Source organism: Bombyx mandarina, chromosome 03 (assembly GCF_030267445.1).
Source record: "Bombyx mandarina strain Sakado chromosome 03, ASM3026744v2".
Taxonomy (NCBI): domain Eukaryota; kingdom Metazoa; phylum Arthropoda; class Insecta; order Lepidoptera; family Bombycidae; genus Bombyx; species Bombyx mandarina.
The window spans coordinates 12096448-12116782 of NC_143210.1; the positions used below are offsets into that span (position 1 = coordinate 12096448).

Here is a 20335-nt window from a genome sequence, read left to right on the forward strand (position 1 = left end):
CGTGTGCTAGCAGTACCTATTCATTATCTAAGACAACATTAACTATAAAATTAGAAAATATGATCAATAAATGTTTATTTCATCATTCAACATCATTTTTTCTTTATAGTCAGAGTTATACGCAAGAAAAGTCAGTAAGTTCTAAATATTTTAATTGTTAATGTTTACAGAAAAATCTATCAATAGAATAGTAAAGTTAAATAATCGGCTGTTATTATTTACTAAATAATTATAATAAGTAAATAATTCATAATTTAGAATAATGCACGCATTCCTATTTCTATTATTTTGTTATCTCACGATTTTAGTTCATGCTAAGTTTTACCCAAGTACCTACATAGGTACAAAGTTTTGACATTGATAGCAGCTGTCAGAATGCGACGTTGGCAGCTCAGTTGGCACTTGGTTTGATACCTACCTACTTTTTGTAGTTTGCCAGTTGCTCCCACGACTAATGACTAGTCTGAAGTAAGGCAGTTTGTCTGTGTTTTGGAACCGTGTTGCTTGTGTGATATTGTGTAATAGAGGTACTCCCAGGTACTTCCTTGCTGAATTCAAGTGTTTCCTAAATCACGATGTCGGATGAAATCGCAGAAAATGGTACAGCTAATGGAGACGTTCCGGAAATCGAGCTTATAATAAAGGTAGTTTTTATTTCAGTTGTATATTGCGCGAGAAAAGTCGTTTAAATAGCGGTCAATAGAGTTGTGTGTAGCCTTTGTAATAAGATGATATAAAGATCTGCCTCACGAGCAGACTGTGCTGTTTTTTTTTTACTATTCCGTCTTGCAAATAACCGGTGTTGATAATATGCAGATTGTACTTTTGCATGAAAGTAAATTAATTCTACTCATAGTTATTTGGGTCGCTTGCAAGTCGGTTCAGATTCGATGTCCTTATATCTACATAAAGTTGTTGATAATCGTTATTCTAATGTATTATTAATGAAATATTAAAAATAGACGCCTACCTCATGCATATTTAAGATAAAAATCTTATATAAAATCAATTAACGCAAACAAAAAAGTTACAATTCAAGATTTTTCCAGTAAATCTTAATCACACTAAAATTAATTACTTCAATAGTATGTAACACTTACTTAATTGACAATTAAATGTTAAAATTTCAAAAACAAATCAAAATAGTTTCATGGATCTTATATACATTAAAGTTCAAATTTTTTATTGAGCTCTTTAAAAGAAGTATTATTTTAGAATATTTTACAACTGAACAAGACAAATTCTGAATTAAAATCAAGTTCTATTTTACTGGATGACATATTTTCTTGAAAGAAAAAGTACTCAGGACTTGGTAATCAGGGCTAGATTTACATTAAGTGCCACCCTAGGGTGTAATGAAAATGGCACCCCATTACCTACAGCATACATAAATTGAACTAAAGCTCTACAAAACAATTTGGTACAAGCCACAGCCCCTAATGCCTCTGATTAATACCAATTGAGTGAAGACGATCTTGTCCTGTGAAATTCAACCTTTTAATTTTATCTACCAAAATGTGACTCAGGTTTATAAATGCCTACTCACAATTAATGACTAAGTACTTTGATTAAATAATCGTATTTTTATTGATTGATGAAATTTCTATTATTAGCCCACTTGAAATTAATTAACATTGGTAAAACTAATCTCATATTTAAAATGCTTTGCTAGAAACCTCTTTCATTATAACTATTAGTAACATGTGAGTTATCGAAAGCGTTTATTAAATTATGAAAATATTTTATGCATGTTTTTTCCTCAATTGTGGTAACCTTGATATTTCCTATATATAGTATTGTCAAAATCTTGTTTAAAGGTTATTTAACCAAATCATACTTACAAACCATCGTTATATTGTTGTGTTTGTTGCCCTCTTAACGTTTATCCATATCTCACAGCAGTCTCATTTTCCCCTACACCATACTATGTGTTATAATAGCTAGTAGCTACCAATAGTTGTAGTATACCTGTAAGTCTTCTAATTGAGAATACATTTTTTCACATTCTATTCTTTCTAAATTACACCTATCTTAATCTATATAATAATAAAACCGGCACATTTTTTTTACTCAGGATAATCTACACATTTGTTTCATTAAAAAAAATATACATTGCAGTAATCTGCAAAATGGGTTACCAGCATAAATATGGGCAAGTTGGTTAAAAAACTTTACTTAAACAACTGTACAGGATGGTGGTGTCAATCACATACTACATGTGGGTTCTGTATTCATACCAGGTGCCGTAAGCAATATATCAAGGTTATTATAGTACAGTCATTGGATTTCACGAGTCCTACACATGTATAAACTGCTTGTACACATTAATCTAACTTTTTTCCTCATGTTTACTATATTTTAGTTTTTGTGTACAAGGATGGCAGTTGAGGTTCTAGAACATAATTTACCAAACTTTTAGAATTAACGTTGAAGAAAATCAAAATAGAGTTTTGAAAAGTTATATACAGTAAACCATATATTGTGATGTTTATGAAGAGAATGATTTAGTTTTAAGTAAACATTGCTAAAGAATGTGTGCGCATTCTTTAGTGATGTTAAAATAATTTAAATTGGTGCTATAGTACTGAGATTAAATGTTAAAATTTTTATAGAAGGTTTTATGAGGATTAACGGTCTCTCTCACGCAAGGTATGTTAGTATAGTCTGTAGCATAGTCACAGAGACTGCTACCTTTTGCGTCATTATTGCTTAGCTTCAAATTACAACTTATAATGTTCTTATTTCTGCACAGATTTCATTTTGTCATTAGGTTTGTTTATTATTAACTGTGGCGCAACATAAAATTAAGAATCATCATGTCCATCTTCCTTATTTTTAAAATGGCGCGCGTCCTTTATAAACTTCATACAAATTTAAAAAAAGAATACCTAAAGAAATCTTGTGACACGTCATATTACGTACATACATACATAAATTAATATGTAAACAAATTCTTTTGAAGTACCTACTCTAAATAATAAGCCTTTTGCGATCGTAAATCAGAGAAATGTTTTGGTCGTCCATCAAGTCTTGACTAAAGTTATATAATTTTAATTGGCATCGTGATCATTGAGAGCGCAGTGCTGAACGAATATTTCCTTAGAACGCGGTGCAACGGCACGAAAAAACTTTCGTTGCGTTTAGATCGTGAAAGAAATATCGTCATATGAACATAATAGCAACACAAGGCCGGAAATAGTTTTTTTTTTTAAATAATAGGTGCGCTCAATGAAGTCCTATTTTATGCTTCCGTTTTCTAATTTAATTGTAGTCGTAAGTAAGTCGTTAGCTACCTTTATTTAAGATATTGTTATTAGCTGGATGAGATTTGATAGTACGTAGGACATGATATTATTAGTCACAAGTACTCATATAATATATTCCTAATAGAAATGTATTAGGGAACGAAGAGTACTCTTTCCTGGTTGTTATTAAATACAATTGAGAGTTTGACTACATACGTCCTACAAATGATACTGATATGAATGTATGTAATAATTAGAGTAGAGTTCATCCATATTACCTGGAGCCACTGCGGTCATCCACAGTGCGTTTCCAGAGATCTTTTTTACCACGTACCATCCGGCTATGGAATGAGCTCCCCTCCACGGTGTTTCCCGATCGCTATGACATGTCCTTCTTCAAACGAGGCTTGTGGAGAGTATTATGCGGTAGGCAGCGGCTTGGCTCTGCCCCTGGCATTGCTGAAGTCCATGGGCGACGGTAACCACTCACCATGAGGTGGGCCGTATGCTCGTCTGCCTACAAGGACAATAAAAAATAATAATAATAATACTTGTAATCTTTTTATGACACGGATCATTGCCCGTACCTACTAACATGATTATGTTGGATATTTTAATTCATAAAACATAAGCTGTATGTTAACTTATAAATATGAACTTCTAGTATAAATTAAATTTAACAGGAATAAAAATAACCTAATTAAAAGCTTTTAATGGAATTTTAATTTGTTTACTAATTCAAAATCATTTATTTTCAATTGGAATTTAATTTACGTTCATAATTACATAAATAAACTCAACAAATGGTTCAAAAAATACACATAACTGAGAAGAACCGGCGAAAAAACTCAGCGGAGATGTTTTATTTGTATTGAAATTTTCAATATATTGTATGGAAAATAAAAGTTACATAACACTTAATTACAACATAAAATAAAATGAAGGCCGGTTGCGAGAATAATAGGCAAAGGACGGTCAGACGTAAATATCTTATATATTTATGCTTACATGTAACAATTTAGGGTTATTTCTTGTTTTTCTAACCTAAATAGGGTAGTCTCATTTTATCCACGGTCCAAGAAGCTAACTGATGCAAGAATCTCCATACGAAACACCCAGGGGTGTCGAACCATATTTATTAGTATTCAAATTGAACGCGGAAAGCTAGTGCAAATACAGCATGAATATTAGTGAAATGCATATGCATACAACGGTATTGTACGAAACTGAATATTTCTACAGGTGATACTGGTTCGTGTTGAATTATAATTCGCATATTATTATGCTGATTATCCATAGTTCTGCATATTAGTACCGTAAACCGATTCATACTATTAGATAGTTTTTTTTTAAATTATCTTTTTTAAATATAGGAATCGTCAAATTGTAATGCAAATTAAATCGAGCAGGTGCTAAGCTGTCACCGGGGTCTTAGACGCTAGAACGCAAATGTCACTGCCCAACTCGGAATAAAGAATTGCATAAAAATGGTGGTTTATTATAGGCATAGTGGGAGTGCCGACCCTGCGGGCCTTAAAGGACGCTTTATCGTCAGTATTCAAGATCGAAGCTGGAGGGAGGGCTTGGTAGGAAAATAGGATGAAAACGGAAAACGATATCTACTGATGGTAGGACATGTTGCGAAACCGCGCGGGTGGGTACCACCACTCTGCCTATTTCTGCCGTGAAGCAGTAATGCGTTTCGGTTTGAAAGGTGGGGCAGCCGTTGTAACTATACTGAGACCTTAGAACTTATATCTCAAGGTGGGTGGCGCATTTACGTTGTAGATGTCTATGGGCTCCAGTAACTACTTAACATCAGGTGGGCTGTGAGCTCGTTCACCCATCTAAGCAATAAAAATAAAATAAAAAAGGGTGATAGGATGACTGATTTTGGGATGTATAACGATGAAGGGAAGAACTTCCACCGAGCGCGTGATATTTGCTCGGTAGACCGACGGTCCGTATGTTGTTGTTCGGAACTTGTATATATGCAAGCTTATCTTGAAAATGTCGTAAGCGACATTCAGGCATCTGTCAAATATCTTGTGTTCTGTGATGGCTACCGCCACATGATCATTAAGAAGCGCTCTCATTAAACTGTTGATGTTACTTAATTAATAATCGAAAATAGCGTTTTTGTTGTAAAATTTTTGCTATCGGTGAAATCAGCCACGAATCACATTTGATCGACTTTACGTACAATTAAATGCATGAAAAACATTCAATATTATCGTCTCGTTCGTTCTTTTTGAACCACCTGACGACACGCTAACCAATCATTATCGGTGTCGTGGTTATTAAAAAAAAAACCGCGATTGTTTTATTTTAATCTGTTTTTAATGGCCGAACTTATATTGGATACTAAGAAATGAGATAGTGTACATAGTGATAGGAAAATAGTTATCGTATTTTTTATTTTTTTATTGCCCTTGTAGGCAGGTAGGTAGGTAGACGAGCATAGGGCCCACCTGATGGTGAGTGGTTACCGTCGCCCATGGACTTCAGCAATGCCAAGGGCAAAGCCAAGCCGCTGCCTACCGCTAATAAATTTTCGTTATTTACTAAGAATGATTTTGAACGCGATCAGAAATAATTTCATGAACAAGTGATAACATCGCTCTAGGGTATCAATAATAAATAATAAAAAAAAAAACAATAATCCATTCACATTAATTTCATTAACAGTCAAGGCAATGTGTTTTCGAAAGCCGACAGTACCTACGCAATTTTTTTTTCGTCTCTTTGCATTAAAACATCCTTGACATTGAAGAAAAAACTCATCGGCCTCCGTTGCAGCTGTGTTAACAGAGTCGTTTCATATGTAATACACTACTTATGTCATTGCAAAGACTTCACTAGAACATATAAGTACAGTATAGAAACCACACGTCACAAACTATATTATTACGTTATATACTTGGATACTATTGAAATCTAATCATAGGGCTACTTAAGTGGGTTATTCGTCAATTCGTCGCCCATACCACAATGTCTGAAGACAAAAGTCTATAATCAGTGCGTCCTACCCGTGCTTACCTACGGAGCCGAAACGTGGACACTGACTGTGCGACTGGTCCACCAATTAAAAGTTACTCAGCGAGCTATGGAGCGAGCTATGCTCGGTTTGTCATTGCGAGACCGAATACGCAATGAGGTCATTCGGGCAAAAACCAAAGTGATCGATATAGCTCGCAGAGTTAGTAAGCTGAAGCGGCAGTGGGCTGGTCACATATGTCGCAGAACCGATAACCGTTAGGGTAGACGTATTCTGGAGTGGAGACCGCGAACCGGCAAACGTAGTGTAGGACGCCCTCCTGCTAGATGGAGCGACGACCTGCGCAAGGCAGCTGGCAGTAACTGGATGCGTGGAACCGAAAATCGGGTTCAGTGGCGAGCTTTGGGGGAGGCCTATGTCCAGCAGTGGACTGCCGCAGGCTGATTATGATGATTCGTCAATTAAAGTAATGTAATAAATAAAATATGATTTGTAGTTAAGTTTAATACATTATCCACCGTGTTGGTACTACGTTTTGAACGCAATGACAATTTTCTTGAAATGTCTGTCTGCTGATAAGTGATTATAAAAGAACAGCGTCAATTATTCTTGCGCCGGCTACCCTAGCTTTTGTATTTGTATTCTTCCTCAGAGGAAAAATATAACTAATATTATCGGTACCGTAAATTTTGTAGCACGATTATTCTATATACATAAACTGAGGACACTTGATATGTCGAAGGAATAGGATTTTAGCGTGGTCATAAAATTGTATTTTCCTCCGAAGGCTTTTTTCGAATTAAATACTCAATGAATAACGGACCACAAACATTAAAGCGGCTTTTTTTTTAAATTTCATTGCCATTTTAAGTTTAACAGGCAAAGGCTTCTTTGGCTAGACGCACTATCGGTATGGTCATTCAATAGTTCGTCACTTTAAAAGAGAAAAAAAAAACTTGCTTCTCTTTCTACGGTTTATATTTGTCTTCCTTGAAATTAGTACTAAGTAATGCTTTTTAGAATTTATTACATCAGAGCTAGACGTCCACCAACATCGTGAACTTTTTTGATTTTTAAAACAAATACAACACTATTTCTGTTGTCACGTCCGCCACAGTTGTTACGTAAAACCTCACAGAAGAAGATGTGAAATGTTATTGCATAGTTAACCACACAATAAATGTGTGAACTTTAGTTGAAAATGTCAGAAGTCTAGCTTTAGAAATGGAATGCAAAAGGAAAACACCAAACTTATAGTCTAGTAAGTTGTACAAGGGAATTGCTTTTGTGTGAGAGGATACGTCACGTCATCAGACCGAGATGGGAATTATTCTCTAAAAGGTGGTGAACATAAGATACGACTTCTTGTTTTTCTTATAACGTTACAAGCAAATTACTTGAGATTTTTACTGTTTATAAACGACGAAGTAATTCAAACTTTTAATTTACTGGTGGTAGGACCTCTTGTGAGTCTTTTTTTATTGCTTACATGGGTGGACGAGCTCACAGCCCACCTGGTTTTAAGTGGTTACTGGAGCCCATAAACATCTACGACGTAAATGCGCCACCCACCTTGAGATATAAGTTCTAAGGTCTCAAGTATAGTTACAACGGCTGCTCCACCCTTCAAACCGAAACGCATTACTGCTTCACGAGAGAAATAGGATGGGTGGTGGTACCCACCCGCCCGGACTCACAAGAGCTCCTACCACCAGTAATTACGCAAATTAAAATTTGCGGATTTGATTTTTATTACACGATGTTATTCCTTCACCGTGGAAGTCAATCGTGAACATTTGTTGAGTACGTATTTCATTAGAAAAATTGGTACCCGCCTGGGATTCGTACGCTGGTGCATCGCTCAACACGAATGCACCAGACGTCTTATCCTTTAGGCCACGACGACTAGGTTAACAAAAAAATTTTATGTGTGAGTGCGTGTACTTATACTCCCATAATCGAAATATTAATAGAAACATGTACTGACGTCAACCTAATAGCATGGTTTCAGATTGCAGCATAGTGAAAAGTAATTCTTAGCTTCATATTATAGGTATCTACAGTAGACGTGGTAATTTATATAATATTTTGTAATCTCATCAGCATTAAAGTCTAATCGAAATACTTTGCTTAATCATCTTTTCTATATGGACTTTTTAAGCACGTTTCACAAGACCAGTCTGCTGAAAAGCTATCTAAAAGATGCATTTATAAAAGAGTAAGTGTGAAAAGCATGCAACCTGTGGTGTCATCAATTTGTAAAACAGAACTTTTATTATTGCTTAGATTGCCAACAAAAATATGAACTGCAAAATGTATCATTTAAGTATTTCGATAATCAAACTTGATTGGTTCGAAGTCGAACGAGCAGTTGCATGACGTAACCCCACAATATTATCACTAAGCGATAAGATAAACGGGAATTTCGAAATGTTATTTTAAATAGGTAATTGGAATTCGTAGTCGAAATAAAATTTAATGAATGTGTGCATTGAAATGTATATGAATAACCTCTTAATTAGAATTAAAATCCAACTATATACATATTTTCCAAAAGAGGTATTTCTCAAATTGATATTGAACCGGTCATGATCAATAATGTGGTTCTTTACATGTAATAGGTTTTTTTATTGCTTAGATAGGTGGACGAGCTGACCCACTTTGAGATATAAGTTCTAAGGTCTCAGTATAGTTACAATAGCTGCGCATTACTGCCTCATGGCAGAAATAGACGGGGTGGTGGTACCTACTCATGCGGACTCACCGTTCTCTTTTTTGTTATGGTGAAAAGAACACGAGGTAATTTTTCCCCTGGATCGTAATTCATTTTCAACGCTTTTGTGTATGAATATATTGGCATTACCAGGGCATAAGTATACCGCTGTCAGCCACCGTATAATATGGAAGGAAATATCTATGGAAACGAATATTTCTCTAGCTGAGCCAAATCTCCAAATATAATGGCAAATTTCTGGTACTGATCTCAAAATTTTCCTCATATTATCTCCGATAGAACATAATTGTGGTTACACACCGCTGAGTTAGTCTACATAATATTAATATTTGTTTGGTTCATACCAGGATCATAGAGGAAACGGACAACTCTCTATCGCATGAGGTCGTATATAATTAAATAGTGTCTTCTTTACGCGAATAGCTTGCGTTATATGTTAGTTTATAAGTATATATTAGACTGAACTCTGTAAAAAACGATTAAAATGACCCATATTGGTGAACAGCTTCGAAAACATTCTGAGAACTCTAAGTAAAACATTTGAAAAGAAATAGGTCCTATATTTGCTTCTATGAACTGTTTTCCTTAACCTACTGTAAAATTGCCGTTGTCCAATATAAAAATAACTTATTTCAGATGAAATTAATTATGCGTCATTTGAAACCAAATCATTTTGGTTTTCTGATCATGAAGACCTACATTGGAAATAAGTATTCTTTGTGTAGGAATGCTTTTTAGGTTCATCGTAGACGACGACATGTACAACGCCTGTACAACCAAATTCCCACAAGATGTTCAGAACCTACATATACACAGGTTTAAGAAAACTATTAAAGAACATCTGTGCAATAAAGCTTACTATAAAGTCAATGATTATCTAGAAGATTGCACAAAGTGGGAATGAGTTGCTCGCTCCGGGTTTTTAATATTGCAATAATTGTTACGTTATAATACTCATTGTAAAAATGAATATTTAAAAAAAGAATCTAATGCTTATTTTTTTTTATCTAATATTTAAAAAAAATAGACATGCCCGCTGAGTTTCTTACCAGTTCTTCTCAGGACGGAGGCTAGTACTTGTGAATTGGCGGTAGTTCTTTTGACGTTCAACAATTATGTACTTTAATTTATGTTGAATAAAAATAAAAATAAAAAGATTTGATAAAAAAAAAATTTGATTTCATTTGATTTGACACAGTGTTAGGATTGGCGATATCTATGCGCAGTTATAACGAACTCTAGCGTTTGCTGGCCACAAAAAAAATATGTTTCAGGTCATATGAAAGTGAGAGGGATGGAGTTACGGTTAGTTGTTCGTGTCTGTCGAATCAATTGTCATGGTCGTCGGATGATCGTGTCGTATCGGGGGCGAGCTGCAACTAAAGCTTTCGAAATCGGTATACAAACGATACAGCAAAACCTGAATCACTGAATGATACAATGGTTTTATTAAACTGTAACCGCTTTTACTCCGGTTTCAGCGAGTCGTAGACGTAAGCCGCACGCGAGAACGCTGAGAAACGCGACCAGCTAAGAGGATGGAACTATACTTGAGACCTTAGAACTTATAACTCAAGGCGGGTGGCGCGTTTAAGTTCTAGATGTTTATGGGTTCCAGTAACCACTTAGCACCAGGTGGGCTGTGAGCTCGTCCACCCATCTAAGCAATAAAAAAAAAATGATGGACGAGAAACTATTGCTATTGGCCATACAATTACACTTGCATCACATTTAACAATTGTTCGGGATGATACCATCATCTCGTTTTTACCATCGCACCGCCCGCCACCGGAGTAGAGTTTATCCATGATACCTGGAGCCACTGCGGTCATCCACAGTGCGTTTCCAGAGGGCTTTTTTGCCACGTACCATCCGCTTTTGGAATGAGCTCCCCTCCACGGTGTTCCCCGAACGCTATGACATGTCCTTCTTCAAACGAGGCTTGTGGAGAGTACTAAGCGACAGGCAGCGCCTTAGCTCTGCCCCTGGCATTGGTGAAGACCATGAGCGACGGTAACTACTCCCCATTAGGTGGGCCGTATGCTCGTCTGTCTACAAGGGCAATAACAAAAAAATTACAAGTAAATTCGCGCTGAACATATGGAATCTGTGTTTTTATGCATTTTGTTTTAATCTCGCATTCGTTAGGTACCTTAATTTAATTATTTCCAATTTTTCGAACACTTACATATGACGTGACCACTGTAAAGACATTCTACATTACAAGACAAATGCGAGGAGATTACGCCGTAAAAGTATAGTAAAAGTTTTAGTTGCGATGCTTTGTAGGATAGTTCAGTACCGTCCAGTTTTTTTTAATTCGCATTGATGGTCATGTTTCGAAAGAAATTGTGATTTTTTTTTTATATATTACGTATGTACATATATCTAAAAGTTTTAAAACAAATTATCAAATCGAGGCTCTTATACGTGACCTAGGTTTTGTTCATAGAATTACTAAATATTTAGATTGATATATCTGGAAGTTTTTGTTGTATGTGTAATTCCCATAAGTATTTTATTTCTGAGTATTAATTTTTCTAATTTAATTAAGGTAGTCTCAAACTTGTGGCGGGCAGTGTATTTAATTATTTATCACATAAAAGTGTACCGTGAGTATAGTCTGCTGGCATTGACTAAAATAAATTAAGATAATATTTATATGGATACTGCATTAAATAAATAACACAGACAAACAATATTATTATCATCATATCATTTTTATCTTAAATATAATTACGAAGCTGCTTACGAAAGTAGGTGAATTTAATTTCGATATTCACATAAATTTTAATTGGGTGAGAATTTTAATTGAATGAGAAAGGTTTTTATAAATACAGCTTCCAATCTCTCTGCCCGTTTTACCAATAGCTATCACTTATCGTATTAACGCGGTTCTCGACTTTAATTTACCGATAAACGTTACAAGAGAATATTATTTTTTAATGTAGGTCTCGCTTCAACGACCATTACGCTGCAAAAACGCATTTTCTCTTTCATTGCATTAGCTTTGAGTTAAACGGTTGAATTTAGTACGTGTACTTTCTAGTAGTGCTTAAAAAGCGTTAAAGCGTGCCGTCACCTAGCACAGGTTGGCCTGTTTTTAGCCGACTTCTAAAGCACGGGGACGTTCTCAATTCGACTGCAATTTTAACCGATTTTTACGATTTTTTAAAATATGTTTTAAAGCTGATGCTTCTCAATGTTGTCCCTTTTAAAAAGTTCTGATCACTACTTTTTAACTTATCATTAACTAGCGACCCGCCCTTGCTTCGCTTCGGAAACTGTAATTTATTATTGAGTTTTCCACTATTTAATGGATGCTATCATACATATAAACCTTCCTCTTCAATCACTCTATCTATTAAAAAAAACCGCTTAAAAATCCGTTGCGTAGTTTTAAAGATTTAAGCATATATAGGGACAGACAGATAGATATACAGACAGAGAAAGCGACTTTGTTTTATACTATGTAGTGATATAGTTTTTTTGTTTTTTTTTTGCTTAAAAAATAACCAAATTTAAACGAAATAACATAATTAAATACGAAAAAGAAATACGAAAATAAATCAGAATTTCCAAATGGTAGAACTTACAACAGAATTGAATAAATAAATTTCTAAATAAATGCATTTCTGTGTGGAAAGAACGGTTAAATTAAAATACGGTAGCATCATGTTCATATTTATGTCAATGGGTAACACCTTGTCAGTAACAGTTGTCCATGACCACGAAAACGAATCAAGTATTCAAAACACTGGAGATAAATAATATAATCTCTATATATATATAAAAATGAATCGCTGTTCGTTAGTCTCGCTAAAACTCGAGAACGGGCGAACCGATTTGGCTAATTTTGGTCTTGAATTATTCGTGGAAGTCCAGAGAAGGTTTAAAAGGTGAAAAAATATGAAAATGCTTGGAATTATATAAAAACAAACAATTTTGTTTTTCCTTTGATGTGTCCGCCGTCGGATGGATTTTTTAAGTTTATTTTATACAAAAGTTTAGGTCTTTTATTTATCGATTGAGGCACTAAGAAGTCTGCCGGGTCAGCTAGTAAGTAATAATAACAAGTTCGGCGTTAAATTACTGGTAAATCTATGGTCAATAGCAATAGTTTCTCGCCGATCCTCTCAGCTGGTCGCGATTCTCTGCGCCTTCGAGCTCACCTACCCGTTCTGGTGAAGATGGAAAGAATGCCAAGGAGCTTTGAATGAAAAAAAATAGTGAAGCATTCCTTTGCTATTGTGGCGGGTAGCCATCATAGAATACAAAATAATTGACAGATGCCTGAATCTCGCTTGACATTTTCAAGATAAGCTTGCATATATACAAGTTCCGAAGAATAATATTCAGACCGACGGTCTACCGAGCAATATCACCCGCTCTGTGGAAGATCTTTGTCGTATACGTATGTTGAATTTTTACTGGTGGTAGAACCTCTTGTCAGTCCGCACGGGTAGGTACAACCGCCCTGCCTATTTCTTCCGTGAAGCAGTAATGCGTTTCGGTTTGAAGGGCAGGGCAGCCGTTGTAACTATACTGACACCTTATAACTTATATCTCAAGGTGGGTGGCGCATTTACGTTGTAGATGTCTTAGGGCTCTAGTAACTACTTAACACCAGTGAGCTTGTCCAACCATTTAAGCAATAAAAAATGTTGAATTAAGCGGCACACTGCCACTGACCAGATGATTAGCGTTTAAGGCTGGATACGATTCTCGGTAACAATATTTAATTATGTTGTTGACACAATTAAGCCGTGTCCGTTTTTTATGCGTAAAATATACAAGTTTTTACGTTTCATAAACAAAGATGTACGAACACATCTTTTGAGGGACGTACTGGAATCGAAAAAAAAAAACACTATACTTGATGCACGTCATTCTAGTTACGTTAATATCTTTAATTAAGGGGTGTTTTTTATTCGTAAGCAGCTGCGCTCGCTGCAAAGAGGGGAGAGAGACGCTTCAACCCTGAACCGGGGTCTTTAACGTGATATAAAGTAACTTGCTGTAACGCAATTAACATTATAAGTCGTCGTGACCTAAAGGACACAGGATGCGCGGTGTGTTCGCATCAAGCCCCATTTCGCGAATTATGAAGAACAGCTGTCAAGGCTATAATAAACAAGGCTTCCACATGGACACGACTACTCTAAGTCGTCGAGGCCTAAAAGATAAGACGTCCGGTGCATTTCTGCTAAGCGATGCAACGGTGTTCGAATCTCAGGCGGGTACCAATTTTTCTAATGAAATACGTACTTCACAAACTTTTTTACTGGTGGTAGGACCTCTTGTGAGTCCGCGCGGGTAGGTACCACCACCCTGCCTATTTCTGCCGTGAAGCAGTAATGCGTTTCGGTTTGAAGGGCGGGGCAGCCGTTGTAACTATACTTGAGACCTTAGAACTTATATCTCAGGGTGGGTGGCGCATTTACGTCGTAGATGTCTATGGGCTCCAGTAACCACTTAACACCAGGTGGGCTGTGAGTTCGTCCACCCATCTAACCAATAAAAAAACGAAATTAAAAAAATGTATGGTGCGCAATATTGTTGTGCTATGAGCTATAAACTATATGTTATTATTATATTATAGAGTAGTCTGAAAGCGGCCTAAAACTTCATTTTTCAAGGTGGGTGGTCGTATTCACGTCGTTATGTCCATAGATTCGAGTAACCACTTAACACCAGATGCTCATCCGGTTAAGCAATAATTAAAATCTATTTAATTTTATATCATAAATTAGCTGGAGCTGAGAACTGACTACTACAATTTCTGTATTATTTTTATTAATATGAAATAACTAGTCAATTGTATTATACGTAGCCGACTACTATAAAAATAATTTTTTTTAATACCTATTCTGTTTACCTCGAGGGGTCATGCTAGTGCTTCACCAAATAAGTAGGTGAGCTCACGGGGCTCTATCTAACCTGTGAAAAATCTTGTACTAACCAGTCGTAGTACTGAAATAATGTCATAGTAATACTCGTAGATACTTAGGTTTTATCATTAATAATTATAACGACAAAATTAAGTACCTAACCAATAATAACATGTTTAAGAAATTACCTCGATAAATTAAAAATTAAAAATTGTCTATTCATCTTGGAATAGCAATTTGTTCAATGTGGATGAGGTGGTGTGTGTGCTAATTATTTTGTCTTATTATACAACATGCCTTAAGTCCGCGGCGTGCTTGGCTGCATATATATAGTGGCATGTGCGTAGGGAAGGGAACAGCTGTCACTGGCTGTCAGCCGTTAACGGTGAACAATTCAAATTTGACGCGTATTTTTTATGGTTACTGGCAACATTACTGTTAGTTTTCTTAAATGTTAACGCCTCGAAACATGATCGAAAAAGTGCATAAAGAAAAATGTTCATTAATTACTACATTATTTGGTATACGATAAAATTTCGAATGCATTAAAAAAAAGTGAGAATAATAAAAATTCATACAAAAAAAAATTACAATTCTTCAAGTGCAACAAAAAAAAAATACTTTTTATCTTTGTTGTAAGTGTAGCGCATGCGCAATGATTAATAGGTATTTGTGTATCTGTAACACTCGTTCATAATAATTTTATAGTCCACGCTACGTCTTAATTGAACACGAGAGCAACCAGCGTGATGATGGCGCCACGCCCTCTCGGTTCTCGTACGTGTTTTGATGAATCGTTGGCTACCTACATTCAGTACTGGCGCAAGACAAAATTTACTGCACGCCAGGGAAACTTATACAAATATACGAGATACCGTATAAGTATCTATCACTATGTTCAAGCTTCAGTGATTTTTATGGCGCGATTAATTAGGAATTAAAAAATCTATGTAAAATATTATGTTTTAAAATAAAGAAGGGAATGGGACAGTTCTTGTCTCTTTAAAACTGAAGCGTTTTCTTAAAACAGTTGAACGCGATATAACTATAGGTGACGTCATTTGGGGCCACGTCGACTTAAACAATAATACGCAACGATCAGTAACATATGACAACATATGGCAACTCGATTTCTGATTCGAATTTTTAGAATGGCGCGAAAAAACGTTAGTAATTCTTACATCTTATGTGATTCAATATAACAGAGCAGTATTTCACAATAATATTGCTTGGATTTACAAGTTTTTAGATTGTTACGCCAATGGTGTCATGATGCTATATAATTGTCAAATATCAATACACTGATTTAATGAACTCGATATTTCTACTTTCTCATCATTAGTTCAAGGTACCTAACCTAACATAATACATTGACCTCATTTTCTTCTGTTCTATATACATCTCTTCTTATCATCTACCTGTGTTCCTCTAGTCTCTCTCTTTATTATAATCATGACCACTAGTAGTACACCGCATTACAGGCCCTACGGATTAGTGCTACAGTTGGACATCACTTTTTTATGATCACTCGTTCCGGTGTGATGAAGGTCGGGTAGCCGTTATCCCAAATTGGGGTAAGACTTCGATAAAATATCATAAGATTGGTGGAGTCATGCACGTCGTAATGTATTCACTCCTGAATCAGATAATGCCGTATATAAAACACGGGGGGCAATCATGTCTGCCACGTTAATACAAACCGACAACTATTGAGTATATTTGTTTAATTGATTTTAATGGCCTCGTCCTATTTGTTATTTAGTTATTACAGAGAAACCCTGCTACTATTAAAACCTTTTGTAGATGACCTTATTAATCGATCGAGTCCTAAGCCTAGCGTATCTAAATAGTACTTCCCCTATTCTCATACAATTGACATCGCGATTCCGATCCGGTAGTAGATTCATTCGCGAAGCAGCTACTCTTGAGCTGTTAGGTCTCCTTCGGAGGCGCTCGGGTAACTGTTAGCAAATCCCACCCCTCCTGGCTGAGCCTTTGCTCGCCCACCTGTCCTGGTGAAACTGGAAAGGCCTCCGGGCCACCAGTAATCCATCAATCATAAAAAAAAAAACAATTGACATGGATTGAGTGATGAAATTTATTTATTGGTGTTTGTATAGGCAACTTGAATTAGTAAATAAAAGCAACAATAGCAAACCATATTAGATCATTAAACGGTCTGTTCATTTGACAATCTAATGTTTACCTTCAGCTAAATCGCCGAGTATAGCATAATAATTGTTGGCTTACTCGTTTGATTATACAATATAGAAGTATTAGCTAGTACGTATTAATTTGATTAGTTTAGTGACTATACTTTTTTGTAACCGTTCATTTTTTTTGTCAAGTACTTGATAACCGTTACGGGGTGGTCATATGATGAAAGATAGATAATAGAATAGATAGTGTCCAGAACAATAGATAAATGATTCTAATTAAAACTACTTTTACGGCTTAATCTCGCGATATTGTTGTGATTTTCTTAATACCGACGTTCCGAACACTAGCGCCGAATAATAGTGTGGCCATATTATTAACAGTCACCTAAAACTAATAACAGTAATCATAGCGTATAATAAATACAGTAAATATTAATCTTAGTAAGCCAAAGTATTCCATAATTGAAAAATTCTCAAATCTATTTATTACTATAGAATTCAATTTTACCGACAGCATTCTATTTATCATGGAAAACTTGACGAATTGACAATAAGCCCACTTTGTGTGTAGTGAGGACACTCGGATATCTCGGAGGTCGCTCTGAGGTCGACGATGAGTCATTTCAAAACCGGATTCGCGATTCAACTCCGCAGCTTTTTGCATCAACGTACCATTGATTTTAAAAACTATATAGTGATCATATTTATTTTTTTGAAGTATGACCCCTGTTATAAGAACTTGTTGTGATTCCGATCCGATGGTAGATTATGTAAAGTACTGCTTGCTCTTGTTAAGGCCAGTGTTAACAAACTCTCTCCGGTTGAGCCCGTGAGCTCACCTACCAGTCCGTGAGTATTTGGAACAGTCCCTGAAGCTACTAGCGTATATGTAGGTAAGAAAAAAAAGAGTTGATACCAATATTTTTGTTCCATCACAACCGACCGTTGAAGGGAGCTCATCTATATTACTTAAATGACCACATAGAATCGTTTCAGATAATTCATCCTCAATACTAGCACAATGTTTTCTCTTCATCAAACAGTAATATGGAACTCCTTCGGGGACATGCCTGACCTGTATCTCTTCAAACGAATGTTGAAAGGATTCTAATTTCCTTTATAAAGATGTCACGATCATACCTATGGCTAAGGCATCTCAAGGATACCAAACCAAACGTAAATGTAGTCTCCCAACACCGATACTTTCCCCCGGTATTCAAGATAGAACTTAAAGGTATTTAAGTAGGCTATGTAGAAAAGGGATACCACTATGGGCGAATCGTGGTGGAGTGATAATAATACTTAATCTGAAGGTGCCGGAGTCAAACAAACTCGCCAACCCGTAAGATTTTCTGGCCTCGGCTAGCAGCAGATCTTGTTTGATTTCCAGGCCAGGCGGAATTTGAACACAATAATTTGGTACTTTATGTGATAAAAAAAAACATTCACATACTTACGACTTAAAATAGTATTTACGCTGTAGTGGTAATAATCATTTGGCTGATATTTCGATCGCGTCGTATCTGAATTAAATACAGAAATTCCCACAAATAAATAACGAATCTGGTTCAAACACGTGATGTCGTCATCGTGCCATATACGTCAACACTTTTAAAACACATGTCTTCGTTGGGTCCGAAGATAGATTGTGATTCATCGTATTAGTCAAAAGCTAAACGTAGTTATTAATTATTAACAGAACATTATAATATGTCTGTAAGAAGCGTCCGTGGCCTAATAGATAAGATCCCTGCTGTACTAACAAGGTATAAATTGATGAAACTATTTCGTAGGCCGGATTCGAGGGCAAGGACCTATAAATATTCAAAGCATCAAACATGAAACTCAGATACAGAATAATATAATGAAATAAAAATATATTAACACATTTTAATAATTATTAATAACCGGATACCAATAAAAGTAACTAAAAATTAAATGTATTTTATCACTATTTCGATGTAAAATTTAACATATTTTTTTAATTGGCCCAACAAATTATTGTAACATTTTGAATCAGTTCAGCTCATCGTATTATTTGGCCCCAAATAACATGACATGTATGGTAAATTAAAAAAAAATAGATTCTAATTGTTTGAAAGAATAATGCGGATCCCCAGTTTAATCGACCAAAGGTTTAAAGGCTTTCTCCATTTAAATTTCAGATCCTATAATACCTACCGAGTTGCAACCGCATCGTTTATGTACATAAATTACGTAGAACACTTAAGTAAACTAATATTATCAATGCCAAATATTTTTCATCTTATTGGTTCTGTGATAATTAGAATGCGTAGAAATTTCAATTTTTAAGATCGAATGGCTTTATCCGAGTTTCAACGTAACAGTCAGCCAGGGCAAGTTTTATCAAGTGACTGGCTGTGCCCGTCTGTTTCGCTCTGAATTTAAAATTAACATTATTATTTCTCACCCCCACAAAGATTCTCATCATTAACGCCCCCGCAACTGGTGTACGGAGTCCGACACTTATATAAATATTAGCCTAACCATCAAGTACATGTATTTTGTACATGGATACCAAGCTACAAGTCGGTTTCACGGTTCAGTAGTTATAACGGAACATCCGTAAAAACCACTGTAGATTTATATATTCATAGTATAGATTCGTTAATTGACTAATAACCATTCTGTTTATCGTCGTTTCTCATGCCTCAGCTGAATCAATTCTGGCTTTGATTTTTTTATTTAAATGAATTACAGTTGGCTGATCGGCACACAGTTAGCTATGCACGTATTAATACGTTACTTACAAATTCTCTTGATACATAACGTAAAATTAGTCAACGATCACTCACGCTGGCAGCCTGTTAAAATTGTATTGGCATTGCTAATTTCCAAATCGATGCCTCCAATGAACACTACTCTAACTCAAAATTTTGAAATTTTTGTTTTTCACGCAAATCGCTTCACTATTTTAAAAGTATTGCAAATTCATTATGAATGGGGTTCGAAGCAAGAGTAAATCAACTAGTTACACAAGAAAAAACCATAAAATCTTTATTATTGCAGATATATTTATCAACTTTTTTTCGTTTAAACTCTCCTCTTGTAAACCTACGAATTTGGAGTTAGAGTAGTGTTCATTGGAGGCATCGAAATATAAGCGATGGTTACAATTTAAAAAAAAATCTTTATGAATCTTGCTTACGACCATGTCTTCCTCACCTCTGCCTTATCATCCTACATGTTAATGAGTTTAGCGATTAGTCTTCATTTAAATGTTTGACCATTCCTTCAATTGTTTCACTGCTATTGCATACCTTGGTATCTGTGTTGTTTTAGAATTT

General features: G+C 35.5%; 2 protein-coding genes across 3 annotated transcripts in view; one reads left to right on the top strand and one right to left on the bottom strand.

Annotated features, from left to right (window-relative positions):
* The window catches only part of LOC149503315 (uncharacterized), a 238845-nt gene that overhangs the window by 96511 nt on the left and 121999 nt on the right, over positions 1-20335 (bottom strand). The gene's annotated exons all lie outside the window — the stretch shown is intronic.
* The window catches only part of Clic (chloride intracellular channel protein 5), a 51149-nt gene continuing 31167 nt past the window's right edge, over positions 354-20335 (top strand). For both annotated transcript variants that reach the window (XM_028173422.2, XM_028173423.2), the window contains exon 1: positions 354-644. In XM_028173422.2, coding sequence (XP_028029223.1) covers positions 576-644 — 69 coding nt within the window. In that variant the 5' untranslated portion in view covers positions 354-575. The remainder of the gene's footprint in view (positions 645-20335) is intronic.